General features: G+C 37.5%; 1 protein-coding gene across 2 annotated transcripts; it reads right to left on the bottom strand.

The window, feature by feature from the left end:
• Nucleotides 1-1127: 1127 nt before the first annotated feature.
• LOC121422238 (7-dehydrocholesterol reductase-like) lies at nucleotides 1128-20509 on the bottom strand. Of its 2 annotated transcripts, none has more exons than XM_041617147.1 (7): nucleotides 20129-20509; nucleotides 7636-7777; nucleotides 6922-7144; nucleotides 4090-4359; nucleotides 3540-3653; nucleotides 2520-2774; nucleotides 1128-2016 (listed from the first exon to the last, which is right to left on the bottom strand). In XM_041617147.1, the coding sequence occupies exons 2-7, from the start codon at nucleotides 7767-7769 to the stop codon at nucleotides 1552-1554; spliced, it is 1461 nt and encodes a 486-aa protein (XP_041473081.1). In that variant the 5' UTR covers nucleotides 7770-7777; nucleotides 20129-20509; the 3' UTR covers nucleotides 1128-1551. The 2 variants fall into 2 exon arrangements, with proteins under 2 accessions (XP_041473081.1, XP_041473080.1); XM_041617146.1 differs by lacking the exon at nucleotides 20129-20509 and adding an exon at nucleotides 14344-14499.
• Nucleotides 20510-20951: the final 442 nt, after the last annotated feature.

Here is a 20951-nt window from a genome sequence, read left to right as displayed (position 1 = left end):
ATTTTGATGTTCATTACTCTAACATCACTGAAATGTACGATTTCCAAATCCATGAAAAATATGATGACCAAGGGTCCGTAACACACAATTTAGCAATTGATCGTAGAACATTTTTCTACGATCGATTCCTTTGACTATAATGTACCATCCATCGTGAAAGCCAAGCTTACGATCAATTGCTAACCTTCGTGTTAGGGGACCCTGGTGCGTGCGCGTGAGGTTTGTTCAAACTCATATGAATGGCTGAACGAAGGTTTCAGATCTTTTTCACTTTTGAACAGATCATGATCGCTCTATCAAATTTTGACTATTACTCCAACAGCCAGAGCTGTGCTGTCACTCACCATTATCATAACGTTTTATCACGATTTTTGGTCGACGGCAACTCGGAGAAGGAAAACCCTCAATCAACCATATTACAAATGCTATTGCTCCGACCAACACTGGCATACCCCGATTATATGAGGGAGGTCATTCCTACACACGGGGTATGCGATTTTTCTTGCATCGCCCCGCCCTGTTCATACAACCATGCTATTTTGTCTGAATGTCATAAAAACCAGGAATATGGAAAACTGTAGCGTCCCCGCATGCACAAGAGCGCTCGATAGGGTTCACATTGTTATAGTCATCCACGCATCTCCTCGTTAGCTTCCTAATGCGACGACTCTGAATCTTGCGGAATTCGCGTAGCCTTATTTTACTATGGAGCGTTTGAAAACCTCTCCATAACGAAGGCCAGTCCATTTCTTGAACATCAAGAGACTAATTGAAACCTGCAAATTGCATCAAAACCTGTTAAGCATTGGACTGGAATCCCTATGATGCTTTCTGCTCGGCAAGGGATTTTGATTTCTCCCAAATATTGACAATTTTTTATGACTAAGCCATTCCGGTCACTTATTTTCGTTCGATTACTTATTCTGCAGTGGATAATTAACTGGCAGTGATGATCAGTGTTTTACTGTGGAGTGAACGATTATTACAATATATTCAAATACCACGTTCAAGCTTTGCAACGGTGCACATATCATATCACGCATTACTTAGTGTTAACAATAAAGAATCCGCCGCCTCCAAATGTCCAAAAATGCCGGAATGGGGTTGTAGCAATTCATTGTGAATGTAATCGCAATTCAACAAAAGTGAGCGAATACCAAGGAGAAAGTTGATTTAAACCCGATAATGCATACATGTAGATTCTAATTGGATAGTGAACACTATTATGTTAGATAAAATTGCATTAAGGTGTTACTGATGGGTGACAAGATTTTGACATCACTGCTCAGAAAAATAAAAAGGGAAAAACATCCGATCTCCTGTATGTGGGACCTATACGTCGTCTTTTTTTTCTTGCTCTAATGACAGTTGTCATGTTCTCGAATTGTGTCTGCTCTCAAATTATCATGGCTTGAGAAATTCGTGAAGTTGACTAATAAGAATGAAGAAAAAAATATGGGTTGGACGTAAAAAAAAGTTTGATTATCTCATGCAACTGCCCTTGAGGTATAAGGCTTGATCGTTATCATGAAACAAAAATTGGCAACATTATCAGTAAATGTAAGGTATAAGCCTACATGGAACTTTCTTCATGTAAAGCTCCCAGGACTTGCCATACTTGGCGTGACAGCGGTCTTCGTCTCTCCGGCAGCGGTGTATGAGCAGAATGGTCATGAATACAAGGTAATAGTATGGGAAGATGTGTCCCACTCCGCAGGATAGGCACCAGGCTGCAGCCTGCATCAGATCACCGGTGTAATTCATATGTCGGGTGACGCCCCACCAACCAGACAACAGCAGCTTGCTCTTTCTCTCCTGTCCGTCACCGCTGGTATACGTGGCGTCGATGTACTTGGGCATGGCGCCCCAGATCGGGGCTTGTCCGTTGGTGCGCCGGAAGTAATCCTTCTGTCGGTTGACCGACCGGAAGATGTAGTAACCGATGGTTCCGAGGAGGAAGATGGCGGTGAAGATGGGCCAGGAGAGTTCGACAGGGTTGAAGACAAGGTAGAAGCACTGTGAGGTAGACAGAAAGTGTGGTTGAAATTTTAAAATCATCTCATGAATACTCGTCAAATAATTATCTAGAGCACTCCTACGGTTTGGGGGAGACGGATCTAGACTCGAACAGTGCAAAAGAAAAGGCAGAATAATAACTAAAATACCTTTCTTCATTTTCGAGAAGTCCGACTTGTGCAGGTACGTTGTCCTTTTAGGTGAGAATGACAAGTAACACTAAACATAAGGGCGATCGTTACAAAGACGACGGGAATGCGGTTACACTGTAAAAAATTAAGTGCTAATTTAGCACTAACAGTGCTTGGATAGTGACTGCGCGAGTGTTGATTTTCTAGTTCAAATTTAAACTAGAAAATCAGCACTCGTAAAGCAGTCACTATACAAGCACCGTAAGTGCTTAATTAATTTTTTTTTATACAGTGTATCGTCTCCTGCGGGACAAAACTTTACAGACTTCTACTAACAAGAACAAACAAGAACAAAAATTCATATGCACTAACCTGAAGGGTATACATGAAAGGCAGGTAGACCATATCACCCCAGGCCAGGTACCAGCCGAAATGATCATGGTGCATGTCGATGGTATGAAGGTACCAAGCCTCATTCCAGAAGTAATCAACCACATAGATCGCCTCCAGGAAGTTCACAAGGATCATGGAGTTGGTGACGTAGCCGTAGAGCTCGTATTGCTTACACGCCATGGAGAAATTAATAATGGTCCAAGCCACAATACCCGGTCGTCCGTTGAAGAAAAGCTGGATACAATACAAAAGTTCAACAAAATATTCTTAAGAATATAATTAACAATTAAATGAGCACGATGTCCGGAAGGGTTGGGGTATTTCTAACGAAATAAAGTCCATTTTCATAGAGCTTTGTTTTTGGTTTTACAATTTAAGTGTCAACTTTGGAATCTTTCCTCCAAATCCTACGAATGGTTTAGGATGACCTTTTCAATTTCCAACAATAAAGCTGTCCTCATAGAACCTTCCTCATTCTTACAAGTTAGTTGTTCTGACAAGTTTCTAACTCTTGCGCAAAAACCCTTTTCACAAACCTTTTATGTTTGAACTGTTAACAAATAAAATGTTGTGATTTCTGACCGCAAAAATTGGCGGGGAAACACTGCTTAAAATGCGAGACAGGAATGCAGTTGCCGATATGGCCACAATTAATGGAGAATGAGTACACTCATGAGTACACTTATTCTTCCTCAGTCCAGGGTTCCCACAGAAATTTAAAAACAAAATTCCATGACTTTTCCATGACTAAATTGCTGCTTTTCATGACTTGCTTTCTGGCACGGTTTCCAAAATCAGACACAGCACTGTATGATAATTAAGTATGAGAGAACTTTGCGAGACACGGCAAAATGAAAAGCTGCCATGAGCCATGAGGTAAATGCAATTCCATGACTTTTCCATGACTTTTCACAAATTTTTCAAATTCCCTGACTTTCCAGGACCACAATTTTTTCCAGGATTTTCCATGACTGTGGGAACCCTGTCAGTCTTTCCTACCTTGAAATCAAACATCTTTCCTATGCGTGGATTGAACTCGATACCCATCATGTAATCATAGAAGATGTTACCAGTGAACACACGATCAGCGGCGTGGGTAGGGAAGAAGTAAGCCTGTAAAGTTAAAAAATTAACACAGATAGAAAAGATTTATTGGATAAGAATGCTGGAGATAGAAAAAAAAACTCAAAGAAACATCCCTTATTCTTCCGAAAAGGTGAACGAGAACGAGATTGGGGGAGTTTCGGATTGACGAGTCTGATGAGAATAATTCATCTGAATCTATATAGAAATAAAGGGAACATTTCATGGTAGAGGAAAATGAAAGCGGTATTTTCTTGGTAGCAAAGACCGTTCTCTTCTTCTTCTTTTGTTTATAGATCCCGAACGCAGTAAGAAAAGATTTACACTACTGTATTTCATTTTAATCTTTTTTTGGGTAACATCGCATCTCTTGACTTGGTTTGTGATTTTCTGTATTCGTACTTAATCCATTAATAACTAATCTACCAAAGGAATAATTTTGCTGCTCCGCCAAGTGAGCCCTCACCTTCACGATGGCGAATGTTGCTACCGTCACGCCAACAGCATTGGCTGTCCACAGGAGCGCACCACGGTGGTCAAACACGATTGATGGCGAGAACCAACGAAAATAGAGGGCGTTTGCCACAAAGATCCCATTGGAGATGAACCAGGCCTGCAAACCGTTGATGTTGTATGGATTCCGGATACCCGATGGCGTTACGGCACCCAGTTGAATACCGCCCACATAACCGGGTATTATGTACTGGAAGAGGTCTGGCAAGTAGAAGAGGACCACCTGCGGAATCGGATATGAATGAATGAGTAAAGATATCAATTACATTTAAAAAAAAGTGTAATAAAAGTTTCATGAAGATCTTTCATCAAATGAGGCAAGATAGAGTTTTTTAATGGCGGGTTCGCAGCACCAATAAATTTGACTTTTCAATGAGGCAAATTATGTACAAGTGGGAAATTAGCCATTTGGAAAGCCGTTATCGTTTTTTATACCCATGATGATGGTGACGATTTTGCACAAAGGGCAACAGCGATGAGAAACTACCAGGGCGAAAGGAGATGGTGGGGGGGGGGGGTGAGCTGCACAACATTGCGATACATCAAACAAAATACACTACAATCCAGTTCATCACCTTCTTCAATGCGTATAATCATGGGTTTGTAATTTCACTGCCATATTAGAGTCTGTTCTACAGACTATAGTATCCACCGAACGTTTGTAGCCCGAGCAATACCAGACATCCTCTTTTTTTATGCAGGTGCACCAACCATGACTGCCTTTTCAACATTGAATAGTTCAGAGGTAAACTGTCCTTTTCTCCTCATATTATAAGCCTGACAAACAATTGCCAGTCACGCCGAGTAATAGAAAAGTCACGTGAAAATACCCGACAAAAATAACCCTAACAAAAAGAAAAGCAAAAATAATAACCCCTTCATCGAGATTCTCCAATGGCCTAAATACATGAAGATGATCGCTTAGGAATATTCAGGATCCCCCACCCCCCCCCCCCCCCCCCAAAATGGACAAAAAAAACCTAGCCCTGAAAATACCAGAGTGAAAATGTTCAACTTGTCATTCCATACACATTATAGCGTTTTTTTCTATATATAGCAGTACATGTATTTCACAAAAGCAGATTCCTATCAAGTGTTTTGGGGGTGGGGGGGGGGGGTATTATGTGTCGAATTCAGTTCAGACTGACGACGAGTGAACTTTTGATCACATATCGAACGCATGTCCATTGCAATACAACCTTAACACAAATATGAAAATCCAGCTTGTTTACCGATGATAAGGCAGAACTAGACAGAACAATGAGTATAGGAAGACAATGGGAATACAAAATATCTTTTAATAATATTGAGGAACAGAGGAACTTTTTCTTTTCTTTTTACCGTTGGTCTAGAAAGTGGGGATTCCTCTAACGACTTTGATCAACATTCATCGCTTGCCCAACTGTAAAAATCATATTACGACTATATGAGATCAATATTTGCTCATAATCAAGAAGATAGCCCTCCCTCAAGTAGAATACCGACATAATTCCTTGAAGAGTGGCTGTGTTAAGTAGCTGATACTAAGAGTAAACACAATCTCACAATCATCAAGCATGTATACCCATCCAATTCGGTGTATTATTTACCTCGTCTGTACAATGACACCATGTTACAAACAACAGTCATTGTCAGCAAAGGGTTATTACAAATGCCGGTATTGTTCGAACTTAAGTGCTGTATATAGTCAGTACACCCCACCCGAGTCCGAGTAGAAATTAACAAGATGTTTTGAACTAAAGAAAATTGAAACAAAATTCGTCTTCTTGGTACAAATCTTACCACTCCTCCCCTTCTCTTTTATATTCATCAATTTTGTATATTCCCCTTCAATTTCGTATTCTCATCCTCATCCTAGCTTCTTCACATCCTTCTAAGACCCATTCATTATAAATTCACGCAAAACTGTTCTTGCATATAAGATAAAGCCCATCATTTTTTTTTTCTTTATGTATCTCCCTCCCTTTAAGTATTTGAAAGTAAACCATTCTAATGATAGATCTACCAGGAAGTAATCAAGAGTGGTCATGCTTTGTATCAATTACGATGATCTCGATAGAGCAATTAAGAAGGAAATGGCGAATATCCCAACAAAACATGAAATTCCATACATGTACGAGGATCATGCATTATACAATGCATCCCACAAGAAGGAAACCCGCTTTAAAGTAACATATGTTTCGATCATAAAAAAAACTAACATTAGTCTTAAGAAATGAATCCCCTCTTTGATTCGAGACAAAATACTTACTGACTTGTTCACACATTGCGGAGTAAAAGCAATGAAATCTGAGGCATGTCAGAAACGATTTGCACAGAAACTCACAAGGAACTTCACAAATTATACTAAAGATATGCTATTGAGCCATCCCTTTCTTGCGTATAAAACAGATTCGACCAATCTGTCTTGATTTTATTATTTAATTTTCATACTCTTCTTACTCATTTATGCATAAACTAATCATATCATGTGTGTTATCAAAATGAAAGTAAAAAAATAGATTTTAAGACGGTGTAAATAAAAGTGCATAAATCATTTGGGCATGTTTAAAAAATAATAACTGGGAAAACCGGTTTCCTTTTTCTGTGACGCACTGTATAAGGATATAAAGCAGAATAGGATTCAATTTACAAGTTCACTTTTATCCTTGTGCTGAATGCCAATAACTCAATTCTTTACCATTTCTAAAGGCATGTCGCCATGCTTTCTTTTTTTTTTTGGGGGGGGGGGGGGACAATAAGATCACAGACTGAAAAGTGTGTACGACAGGCGTTGATCTCTTACCTGAAAAGCCATCCAGATTGATAGAATGGTCACACCATCCCAGGTGATCGGTGGTATCTGATCCCAGAGCATCATGGGGGTGAGGGCGCCCTTCCTCATCTCAAGGGGTGGAGCGATGAGGGAACACTGGTAGTGGGTACAGGATACATGGACGTAGAAGACAACCAGTGGTATGAGGGTCAGGAGGAGGAGAACGCCAACAGTGGTGAACACATCTACCTCCCTGCGGAAGGATTTGGGAGGGAGTAGAAGGGGTGTGGATAGGGAGGGGTGAGATAGGGGAAAGATGAGGGACGGTGGGGGGGGGGGGGGTAAGGAACGGGGAGGGAGAGGAAAGGAGGAAATAATAGGGAATGCATAGAAGACAGAATGGCGAAGGAATAGATAAGAATGGGGAGGATGGTAAGGAGCCATAGAAATACAAAACTGTTAGTAAAAATCTTCTTAAAAACATGATATCAAAAGTTTTCATTTAATTGATAAAGAAAAACAGATGACAAATTATGCAGTCCTTATTTTTATCAGTTACAATCAAACTAGGGGAACAAAAAAAATCACTAATGACTTATCCTCCTTTTTCTTGAAACCTTTTGCAACAATGCTTGCAACGGCTTCATCCCATGCAATCAATGCTAACAATCTCATTAATCATAATAAGCATACAGATACATGTAGTACGATGTCACTGAATTCGTAATTAGTAGAGTTAATTACCATGCACGCCCCCATTGTCCAGCCTTTGGGTCTGCGGATGACGCTCCATTTATAGTGGGCTTCGTAGTCTCCTCAGACAGGCGTTTTGACTGCGATCGGGTAGTCGGTCGCGAGTACGAGGTAGGCTCTGTCATCGTAATACCTAGAAATATTGGGAGTGGGTTAAGGGAAACAGAAAAAAAGAAACTTTAGTTTCACGTTGATAACTTCAGAAAACGTACCTTATTCTTCGATTAGTAAATCCATTGTTGATGTAATCATTTCTGTCATTATTTTTTTTTCTTCTCAATTTTCTATTTCCTATGCAGGTCTTTAGATCAAGACTATTAATACGCAAATGTCATGATTGTGACAGATTATCTTTTAAGTACTTGAGAAGCTAAACTGGTTTTCAATAGCTTTCAAACCTACATTAATTTTCACAATTCTTCGAGAGAAAAGCAAACATAAAATGAACGTTTTAATAATGCTGTCTGGTGTAGCGACGTGGGTGAAATGCAAATATTATTCGAGTTGCATCGCAATCCAAAGTCTGGTCCCTCCCCCCACCCCACACACAAATCTTTCTCCTCACTTTTATTGTTTTTTTCTCTCAATTTATCCGTCTCTGATTCATTATTTTTGTTTGTTTGCTTTTTTGTTCAGTCACATTCAACAATCTTGGTGACAAGTGAACTGAAAACAAGAATAAAAACGGATCAATTCATTTTCAGACTTATAAAAACGTACAAGAACAATACAATAATTCACAGAAAAAATCATGCAGTAGCAATAAAAAAAAACTGTTGAGAACGATGAGAAATAAGAAAGGAAATAGGACTACAAGCCTATTGCCCCCTTAACATAAGCCTATCATAAGAAAATTGTAAAGAACAAAACATAGCTTCAAATATTATACTCGCCCTTACCACTTATAATGTTGATGACGAATCAAAAACTCAACTAAAGTCAATAATTAGCACAAGTGTACATAAAAATGTATTCAGGCCATCTATTTTATAACGTTATAAATATTATAGGCCCTATATAAAATATATCTCATTCTATATGCAAAGCCCAATGGAAAGGCATTACCCGAGCGGGGTTGTAATTTTAAAGATGCACAATGACCAAGGGATCATTAAATAAAATATCATGTAAGCACAGAAAGGGAATTAATAATATTAACAATGCCTTCTGGCGGTGCAATGTAAATAGGCTGAAGGGGCGTTCGTTCGGGGGTAACGAACTTTTTCTTTAATAAAGAAAATACATGCTGTATTGTAGAACATATAGGAGACGGTACATAAGCAAGAGGACAAGAAGAGGGGGGGGGGGGGCGGCGAGGAGGGAGACTTATGAGAGGGTGGAAAGAGAAAAGGAGAAGAGGCGTATAGGATACACTGTGCTAATTGAATGAAAAAAACAAGAATTTATTTAAGTTGAAGAATAGCGACATTTTTTTAAAAGAATGTATTCATCTGTTTTCCTCTTCAAATAATTTTACTTCGTTTCCAGAAATACCATTCAATCACGCATATTTAAAGTTTGTAAATATTGATTTTTTTCAATAAAAACAGAATTATATATATATATATATATATATATATATATATATATATATATATATCTATAGTTTTGCACTTAAAGCAATATAGGTGAAATAGGCTTATAGATGGCTAATCGCAATAATTACAATGAATACTGATATGGCAAATAGATTGATATGGGCCTATATGCTTCTGAAGTAGTTTTATAGGATTTGTTCTATTTTTATCTTCTCCATCTTCTATATTTTGTTATTGTTTAATTTATTTCTAAACAAATATCCAGGTGGGAACTACGGAAATTGTTTGTTCCTTCTAGCATGTCTGACCGATATCAAGACGTATAACGCTTAGCCTGGGCGGGAGAGTGAGGTTGTAAACCTTACACCTTATAAATGCTGAGGAAATTTATTGTGTTGAAAGGAGAGATAAAGGGATGACAAGTTCAGATCGTTCCCTTGGTTTGAACCTCATTAAATCGACCTTATCATGACCTCACAATGATCCAATGTCATTACAACCCACGCCTTTTCATAGAGTTTGAAATTGAACCTGAAAAAAAAGCATTATATATGAAAATGTTGAACGCCTCTGGCAGCCTCGCCTGCATTATACGCGACTCAATAGTGAATTTGAATTCACAAAAACGCCATTCATTTGTTGTTTTCTTTCAAATAAACCCTTTCTTCTTTTGTGTCATTCCTTTTCTTCCTATCTTCTGCCTCTCTGATCCAATAATCATGCTGATTAATGTGTTCTCTCTTTTTATTATTTCATTTTCTTAATCTGTATGCCTTTGCATGGGGCCGAGCTCTGAGCTCATTTTTCATTGCATGAATTCGCTCTGAATATTCTTTGAAAATATTGGTCTCCCGAATGTAATCATGATTTTGAGTGATTCTAACCTTTTTTCATATCCTGCATCGGTAATATTGGAACATGAGACTTGCGAATGCGATTTCCAAAACAAGACTTTAAAAATCTATGATCACGTCCCCGGTCAAGTCATCATATAAAAAATCACCTTAGATTTCAACTCATGTAAACTGCAATATATAGCCTTGCCGGATTCTGGAACGGGGTTAAAAGCAATTACCACTTCCCTAAAAAAAAGACCCCTTCAAGCAAAATCCCCCTAGATCCGCTCCTCTCTAAAGTCCCCGTCATAATAAGAATGATAATATGAGATTGCTGACCACAAACAAACAAAAAAATAATTGCGAATAATGGACGGTTCATAAGACTAAATATATCCAATAATCATCGGAAAATATTATTATCTAAATTAACGAGTCAATCACGTCTAGAGTCCGATGATGTCACTCACTCACTATTTCTTTTGTTTTTTATTGTTTGAATTATACAATATTTCAATTTTTACGAATTTGATGATTAGGACCTCCTTGCCTGAAGCACAAAATGTTAAAATAATGAAATTCCACGTGTTTAGGGAAGAATGAAACTTCATTTTACATGACAATGATGAGAAAATCAAAATACTTCATATTTCATATAATAAAATACAAAAGAAATAGTGAGTGAGTGAGTGATGTAATCAACTCTCTCATTTGGATGTAGCTGGCTCGTTCATATAACTATTTTGTTGAAAATAAACGAAACTCTGAAATGTCATAACTTTCTTATTTTACATCCAATTTTGATGAAATTTTCAGCATTGTGCTTGTCTGATTTTTCTCTATTGACTCAAATCAACATTTTTCTGAGGTGGACTTGACCTTTAAGAAAGTTAGATTTGTTGAAGTGGCGAATGAACAGGTGGAATAAAAAAGAAAATCCATTAAGTTGCAAGAAAAGTTTCAAATCGATTGATGAATTCGTCTAGAATTGGTACGAGTTATAATTGCCTCTATATTTCCTTTAAAATGAACTGAATTAAACCAAGGATAATTCCTAGATAGATTTAACAAAAGACATTTTGCAAGGTTGGAGATAAAGAGATATTTTCTTTTCTTTATCTGAGGGATTAAGAACCTGCTACATGGCTGTGTTCAATCGCATCAAAAAGACACTTCTAATCAATTTTTCTGTCGGTTGTTATGTCTTTTAAAACACCTATCAATGAATCTCAATCATGACCTCTGTCCTTCTTCCGGGCCCGTCATGCATTGCGTTCACATCCATTTCACCCATAATTCCTTGCCCTCATGTGGTTGGTGTGTGTGTGTATTTTGAGTTTTTGACAGACGTGTATCAATCAGGTATGATTATTTACGTCTGGGACAGACCTTTAACGTCACCATCCGAAAGACGTGATCAGGGCTCGAACCTCGAACCTCTGCATCAATTTGCAGAGGTTCCCCCACAGCTGGGATTACAGGCGCACGCCACAACGCCCAGTTGGGCTTGAAACAACAGAGGCATAAAAACGGCTTGACTGCAAGCCAAAACGACGTTTTGATTTGTGATTCATTTGTTTGATTGAGAAAATAGACTGAACACACCCTATATCTCTTCCTTATCTGAATGTGCGATTGGAAAGCCAATGATATTTGTCTAAACCTGCAATGACAAACAAACATCTGTCAAAAATGGTAGACCGTAGAAGTTCTCACTATTGATTGCATAACAATGCAGTCTAAGGGGGGGGGGGGGTCTAAGGATTCCTTTGGTCTCCATTTAATTTCTACCACCATAGTCCATGCTACCACCATAGAGCTATTTTGTTCTCATCACAAACACCCCCTCCCCTCCCTCGATCAGAGTATTCATATTGGGATTTGATCAAAATAATAAACGCTATATCATTTGTTTTCCCATCTTTAATCGTTAAAGGGGAAATCAACCCAGACCCAATGAAGTTTAAACACCTGAAAATTAATCAATATAGCAGGTCTGACGAAATTCAATCAAAGCATGGCTATCAATAGAGTATGAATATTAAAATTCCGATTTGCGTCGTCACGGGCGAGCAGCTCCACTAAAAGTTTCCTAGATTCCAATTGTGTTTTTTTTTTTCTCATAGAACCGTGTATGATCATAATTATTTGAATGATAAAATGGCAGTTTTGTATTTTTTATGGATTGGTGCTGCTCGACAATAGGTGTAACGATAGTCGCGTTCTGATAGAAATCACAACACAAAATGACGATTGATCTCAAAGCATTGTCCACTATACGATGACCTTGCGTGACTTTGTGATCGTTACATGGGCTGACCAGGGTAAACAATGTCTAGGTATTAGACTAGCTCACTTTCTCAGTCCCAGCTGATTTAGTGGAGCAATCAGCTGTACACCCATCGTGTGTTCCAGGGTCGTCTGTTGGTCACGAGTGGGCTCGTGTTACCTAGTCTATAAATATAAACCTTGTACACGTATATAATTTTCAAAAGGGGAAACCCCTTTTCTGACAGTCAGTACAATTTCTGAAACGTGATACAAATTTTCTCAAAACAATTTGTGTAACATTTAGACTCACGGTACACAGCTGCTTTTAAAGGTAAAATATAGTACGTGCAGCAAACAATCATTTCATCAGAAAGTCTAAATCAGTCTTGATTTATTGTCACCATATTAATCAATATTATACTAAGGATCTGGAACATTGAAATAATCTGATCTTTGTTAAAATCATTCAATCTTATCTAAATTATTATGATTTTTAACACAAAAAGGCATAAGTGGGACATTGTATTTAATACTGCTTGGAAGAATGCTTGACATTTGATGGAATTTCGCTTATTTCTCAGCAATACACAATTTATTCCAAAGTAATTTGGCATTTGCCAGCGTTGTCTATACATACAAACACTTGGGTGGTCATTATTGGATTCTGTTCAAACTCATTTGATATCATTACCACAACTGGTATTTATCTTTAAAGTGGCCAGCTTTCACAATCACGAGTGTATTGGATTAGACCATAGTTATAAATCAATAGCAAACAAAGTGAATCAGATCCCCCTACAACAGTACAACTGGCATTTAAAGAGCGACGGATCATCTCAGGGAATCACATTCTCTTCCAACGCATCTTTTACTGGATGAATATGACCAAAACCCACTGTCATGTCAAAGAGTAAAAGGGTGTTATACAATAATACAAGCGTAAAAACGTTTGTAATCTAGACTAGATGCATCGTACGATATCTGCACTTGTATTCGCAGACATGTAGTGTAGCGATGCACGTTGATGAGAATGAAGGAATAATGAAGGCTCTTTCATTCCTAGGTGGTGTACAGCTAGTGTACATTCAATTCAATAGCGAGTTATTGCTATGGATAACAATTCCCTGCTATGGAATAAATCAATCTAATGTGATAGTACTACAATGATCAATTGTGATACCATATCTGGTAAATTGCATCGTCTGTCCAACTGCAATTGGCAATGTCTGCGGCCTCGTTTCCTGTGAGACCCCCCCTTCCCGGTGTTTTGGGGAAAACAATTAAGGCCAAGGTAAAACGCCCATTTTTACATTAGAACACGTACTGCGTGCTTGATTTTTAGATTTTTTTTTAAATATGTCACTGACTGAACAAAGAGCTATTATAGCTCCATGGTCTGAATATGGCCATGCGGACACCCCCCCCCCCCGGAGCCGAGTCCGGGAAAATACCCAAAACGCTTTGCCAAAGATATATATTTTCACAAAGGGGTCAATTTTCACCAGGCGCATCTGCCGCCCCGGGCATATACCGCACACATGCTCCCTTCTTCTTACTGACTGAAGCGGTTCATCCATGGTTCTAACTGAACAAGGCATAGTAAGGATGATACCCGGGATGATACGTAACACTTCCACCCCTCCCCGCGCCTCCCGCCCCCTCTCAACATTTTCATCCGCGAGTGTTGGTCGTCAACGTGGCATCTCCAAATCCAATCATCATCCATGATTTACTCTTCTTTCTTTGATTTGGCGATGCCAATCTTTCATTCTATATTTTAACAAATGCCAATCAAACTAGAAAGAAAAGGATAAACAAAAGCTGTTCCAGGTCAAAATATTCATTGTCATTAAAGCTGAGCACGTATGCAAATATTAATATATTATTCTCATTCACAGACTTAATAGTACATAATTATCATCAGATGCACTCTTCTGCAGGCCGTCTGGCCTCTGGCTAATATTGTGCACGTGTATCAAATCACAGCCGGGATTGATTCGCAGTCTATAACTTAGGTCTTTATGTTCTTACTATAATATACGTTGGTAACTTACCTCGAGAAGCCATGTTTGAGTAGAATACGATTCAAATAGAAGAAAAACGCCGACAAAATACAAGTCCAGTGATTTTTAAATACCCAGCCAGTGTAACTGTCCAGCGCCTGACTGCTTTCGAAGTGTATGGGCCGGGCCTAGTGCGGCTTGAAAACTACGTACCCGGCGTTTTTCATAAAAATGTGAGTGTAATGATGCGATAGTCTCCGTTTACAGACCTTAGTTTCGTATTTCGTGCCAACTTCAATGCCTTATCACAGTGACTCCACAATCGATAGGAAAACATGGAATCAGTATCAACACAGTGAATTTGAAGTATGAGAGGAAAAGGGGGGCAAATAAAAAACTAGATGCCGGGGAAATGGGGAGGGGGGCGGTCTCTTGATAAACTTTGAAAGTTCTTATTAGTTTTTCCTTGATCTAAAATATAGTTTTCATATTAGGGTGAAATATGCTCTTTCCATGCACCAAGCGCAATTCACGGGGTACCCTCTTCAGTGTTAACTTTGTGTGAATCGCCCATCAAATATTTGGCCCACGACCCGGCCCCCGAGAATGGAAAAGAAAGTAGACAAGAGGGATGTAGTTCTATATAGGTGGCAATTCATACTAGTTCCAAGCGATTAACAGTTTACTAAAATGCGATGTGCTTCAGTGGAGTGACCGGTGCTTGAAAATAAATTCATATTACTATTGCTATCCTACAGCACAGGGAATTTGAATTTTGCCCCCCCCCCCAGCAAAAGAAAAAATCTGCATACGGCCATGTTTAAGATAGTGCCCTTTTCGAAAGAATATGTGCCCTTTTTTCCTGTCCCCCCCCCCCACGTTCAACTTCGCTCTTACGCCCCTGTTTAACAGTTTACACTTTTGATTAATTCAGTGATGATGAATCTTTTATAACTTTTCTACAAATTATTACTGTTAACGTTTCTAACAACTTTACAATTTTAATCAGCGTTTTTAATGTGTTCATTATCATGATCCTAATCATGACCACGCGATCATCATTAATCTACGACCATTAAAACAAATTCGAACTGGCAGGTGGGACAAAAAGCACTGTGAAATCAATGTGTTGTGATAAATGGTTAAAACCGTGTAAACAGATTGGAATAGAATAGACATTGGGTTCAGTTGCATTTAACCCCCCCCCCCCTTATCTCTCCCTTTGTATACCTCTTTCTTTATCTTTGCATTTTATACTAGGTATAATATACAGTTTTTATGGAATCTATTTTTATATGAAAGGGAAAAGAAGTTATATGGTGGCCAAGATCATGAATCCTTGACCTCAAGCGAATCGGAATAGATTCTTTCATTATCACAAAACAATGTACGGTATAAATTTGGAAACTGACGAGATCACATATTACTTTTGAATTGTTTTCACGTTTTAAATATATGTTCTTTCTATAATTTTCTTATTCAACTTGACTCTTTTGTGTTAGAATTGACCTGAATGGTTGAATTGAACTTTATATAAATAGAATATAGCAGTCCTTGAACACCGTTGAAGTGTATTTTCTGAGTACGGTACACACTGGGATAATAATATTGTAGATCATCTGCATGGGAACACTTGATATGATTGTATGCGGTAAATATTTTGATCTTTATCTTTTCTATCTGATCAATAATTATATCAGTCATGTTTTATTCTGACTTTTATTTATTGTCATTTACCATTACAGGTATCAATTGATTCTCTTTTGTCTACATGTATTATCCAAGATCCTCATGAACGATACACTTTTGAACCTATGAATATGAATTAATTTTAAAATGATAAAAAAATAAATACAAAATATAATTTTGTAATTAACGCGCTTTAAAAAATGTTTACTAAAATACAAAATAAAAAGATAGTAGAATTTATAACGGTACATGAAATTTTAGGAATATTATACATGTAGTTAACAAAGAATCCAAAAAGTAAAAAAAGCATCCTTACTGCAACTAATTATAAATACAATATAGAAATAATTGAAATTATAATAGAAAGGATCGATGTGTGGATCATATTTCTATTCAATAATGATTATTCAATTAATTTTGTTATTCAAATACTTAATACAATATGATTTACAATATGATTTGCCTCACATTTTATAGGAATATTTAAAGGGGTGCTCCAGGCTGACAAAAATATGGTTTGAACAGATAAAGAAAAATCAGACAAGCAAATCAATGAAAATTTGATCAAAATCGGACTAGGAATAATAAAGTTATGGCATTTTAAAGATTTGCATTATTCCGCTGAAACAGTTCTAGGCATGTCTTCATGAATATTCAATGAGCAAACTGATGATGTCATATATCTCCACTTATTCTTTTGCAGTTTATTATATGAAATTGGGTTTATTCAATTTTTCCCCCTAAAAGAACAAAAATAAATGGAATGACAAGTGATTTAGTGGATTACATATTCATTGCTACAACTTCATTACAAGGGAAACATATTCTCAAAACAAAATGAAACAATCATGATTTCATGTAATAACATAAGAAAAGGGACGGTGGGGATGTGACATCATCAGCCCTAATGAATATTCATGACGACGCGCATAGAACTGTTTTCACAATATATCACTAAATTTTGAAATTCAATAATTTCTCTATTTGTTATCAGATTTTGATTAAATTTTCAGCATATTGTTCTGTGAATTTTGCCCTATTTATTTAGATATAAATATCTTCAGCCCAGAGCACCCCTTTAAGTAGGAAATGCTTTCAAAATTGTTGAAATAATAAATATGAGTGAAAACCATGCAAGATGAATAACAATCCGAGTATTTTCCCGAGCTTAACCATATTGCAGACAAACTCAGTATACTCGTCTTTGTTCTCTATTTGCTAATCCATAGGGGATAACCTGAATAGAAATGGCATGGACGCCATCTGGCACCGTATCACCATGATCACGGTGTCATTGTATTATTATGCGTGAATATATTATTTTGAGCGGGATTTTTTAGAAAGGATCGGGGGGGGGGTGGATGTGGATTGGTGGCAAAATCATATCGCAGTGTAGTATGTGCCAAACAAAATAAGCTCATCGAATGACCGCAAACAATATAACCTTGGTCATTGTCTATTCAAGAAAAATAGGCCTATAGCCCCATAGCTAGACTATACCTGTGTATATATATATATATATATATATATATATTACAAGTAAAAATTACACAACCTAACATCACACCCTCGATGAGAGCAAATGCTATAAATAGACTTCCAGGAAATAACGGGAAATTATATTTTTTGGGGGGGAGGGGGGGGGGTAGAAATCAAAACTGTAAACGAATTTCCTGATTATCATGATTATATCGGCCCGTTTTCTCTGAAAATAAAAGCAGCAAAATATCAGAAAAATAAACATTGCAGTAGGCCTATATTGCATTCATAATCGTTCACGTTTAACGAAACTGTAGACACCTTAGTGTAGAATTGTAATTTCGTTGTCTAGAGGATTATATCGAAACCATAAGCGGTTATTTCCCGAGATATTTTGTCCATCTAGGGGGGAGGGATGAGATGACCCTCTCCCCCAGACCCCTGTACAAAATTAGAAAATCACAGGGGGGGGGGACATCCCCCCAGGATCGATACTGGCAGTGATTGATATCAATATAGGCCTAAATACCAACGTGATTATGGGAAACAATTTTAAGGCTGAAATATCACTTCTTAAGGGGGAAGTTCACCCTGACGAAAAGTTTGTTGTATAAATAACAGAAAAAAAATATTGGTGAAGGTTTGAGGAAAATCCGTCAAAGATTAAGAAAGTTATTTGAATTTCAAGATTTTGATTTGTGACGTCATAGACGAGCAGCTGCCCCATAATAAAAATGCATAAATCTTTTTTTAAGGTTTGCGATGACTATTTATCTTTATTTAAAATGATTTATCTGTTGATATACTAAAGGTACAATTAAAAAACATTTTCATTTTTTAATGACATTTCAAATTGATATTTTTAATTCACGATACATGAGAAGTTGCTCCCATATAAAGTCACAAAAGATCGAATAACTTATTAAATCTTTCAATTGATAGATTTTCCTCAAACCGTAATTGTTTCTATCATCTTTACAATAATCTTTTTGTCAGGATGAACTTCCTCTTATGTATGGGGTCCATAACTATGATAATAATCCATAATTTTGAATTACTACGTCAAAATGATTGACCTACGAAAAAAATAACGATTAAGGAGCTCTCAACTACAGTTTTTACTTTCTTAATCATTGCCAATAAAAATATTTCGAGGCTTACATCGTTTGAACCTTTTAATCGCTTACAGCCTTTTTCTGAGAGATAACCTGAAATTTTGCCCTTACGACTACAGGGCCTAATTTATTTGTGGAAGACATGGGGGAACCCCCACCTCAAACCCAACTTTTAACCCCATATTAAGAGTTGGGTCTGAGGTAGAAGTTGGGCTTAACGTGCAGATTAACCCTCGGCTTAGGTCTACCACTGGTGAAGGTATCCATCCAAGATCGTGACGATAAGGACCCGTTTCAATGCAATGCAAGAGAGGCTTCCAAATACGATTAAAATGAAAAATTTAAGATTGTTTCAAAAAGAAAACTTTCTCACACTCTATAACATAAGGAGCAAGGAAATGACTTATTATTAGGATTTTGTAATCTTTTGTTCTTCTAGTACCAGTAAACTTGATAATCGGGTACGACCTTCAAAACAAATGTCTTCCGGTGGGAAGGAAGTTTCCCAGAGATGACTGTTGTGTCATTCATCAACAGAGATAATGGTGTTTGCCAGCTTTGGTGCTTGTATGGAACAGGTACTTTCAATATATGTATCCACTGCATAAACTCATACTTGTGAATGCGAGAATGCAGTCAAATCAGTCGATATGATTAGCATTAGAACCTAGATCTAGAACTATGGTAGTTGATAATACAGATCCACATTTAAAAATAGATCTTATCTATATTATATAAAAATCCGTACATGTAGTTCCAAATTCTCTAAATTCATATAACGACGTATTTAGATTCAATATGATTGGGGTTTTCTTCTTTCTTTAGATCTCATTCTAAATTTTAGAGCGCTAAGCCTAAGTGACTTGACTGAACTATTTACGCTATTATTGAACATGATAGATCTAGATTCTAGATCTATTTAGCCTTACACTCTAAAAATTGGAATGTTAAATCAACGTTAGGAAGGTTGGAGGAGTGACAACCTTTTCCAAATGTTACATCCAACCTTGTATAAAGCTGAATCCAACATTTTAAGTGTTGGGTAGAACCATTTAAAGTGGTAAATGCAACATTTATAAAATGTTGTCACTCCTCCATTAGGTTAACATTTCTTGTTTTTAGAGTGTACCGCATTAAATGCATAAATGATATGCTCTAGTTTTAAGAACAACAAAAACAAAATAATGTAACATCAGTGATGAATGGTTAAATATTATTAACATGATAATTTGATTGATATATTTCTTACGTTATATTTAACGTTGACGACAGAAAAGGGCTAGGCTAGAGATTTAGGCTAGACACACTCTGTATGAACTTAATGAAAGCATAACGTTTGGATTAGCGCAAAGGATAAGTAAATCTGCGAATGTGCAGTGGATGCAGGTCATCAAATTTGATCATTTCTCTCCAATGCAATTGACTCAAATCCAGAATGCATAATTAATGATAAATCACGATCCGCGTCTATTCGATACTGTCTCCTCAATGTCAATGCTATATGCCTACATCATCAGATTAGAATTAGAAATACATCATATGTAATTACTCACCGGTCTTTGACAACTCAAAATGTGTCTTGGAGCTCCTTGAGATATATCTTCAACTACGGTACTTCAAGGGTGTGTTTGCTTTGCCAATCTGAAGTGCTTATAATCTCGATGTTTAACACATGTCCAGTATGAAATTATTAACGTGTACACATACGTAAAAATCGATTTTCAAAGCAAATAGACCCGCATAATCACAGACATCACAGCTGTTAAAAAGGCCTGCTTGAGCGTAGTCTTTGTCCAGGAGTCCGCGAGCGAGCTCGATAGTTTACCCTGTCATTGTATACGTACGTAGTACAGGGAACTCTCACTACTGACCGATGGCTGGATAAGTAGATGCATGAACTCGCGTGGCGGCACGCGACGGACGCCCTTTGTTGGGTCAAATTACAAGCACAACGTTCAAATGGAATGGATGTTAAATCATTGGCGGAGCTAGGTATTTTTCCTGAGGGCAGGGGTCCTTGCTTTTTAATGGGGGGGGGGGGGCAACAATTTTTTTTTCTGTGTGTGTGTGTGTATGTGTCACAGGGGTGGATCTTGCTTTTGTCAATAGAGGGCGGGGCCCGAAATTATTTCCCCCGATCGGTCGCTCAATTAAATTAAGTTCATTTTTTGTTTCTTTGAAGGGATAGTCCTCACAGTCACTCCTTAGCTATATTCTTATAAAACAACATAAATATGAAATAATCTCATCAGTAAGCCCTATATAAAAAGTGCGAGCGCGAAGCGCGAGCTACTTTTAACCTTCAAGTATTTTGTCCTTAAAATTTCCGGGCAGTTTGTGATCCTGAAAAAGATGCGTTAATTACTGCGAACGCCA

The sequence above is a fragment of the Lytechinus variegatus genome, chromosome 10 (assembly GCF_018143015.1).
Source record: "Lytechinus variegatus isolate NC3 chromosome 10, Lvar_3.0, whole genome shotgun sequence".
NCBI classification, from domain to species: domain Eukaryota; kingdom Metazoa; phylum Echinodermata; class Echinoidea; order Temnopleuroida; family Toxopneustidae; genus Lytechinus; species Lytechinus variegatus.
The sequence above is the reverse complement of the archived record's forward strand: the minus strand, read 5'-3'. Positions and strand labels throughout refer to the sequence as shown.

Bases quoted from the DNA above. Each gene is read 5' to 3' on its own strand.
- LOC121422238 (XM_041617146.1), bottom strand. The intron at 7,145-7,635 runs GTAATTAACTCT...ATCCTTCCGCAG, and splicing joins GGACAATGGGGGCGTGCATG to GGAGGTAGATGTGTTCACCA. The intron at 4,360-6,921 runs GTAAGAGATCAA...CCGATTCCGCAG, and splicing joins CAATCTGGATGGCTTTTCAG to GTGGTCCTCTTCTACTTGCC.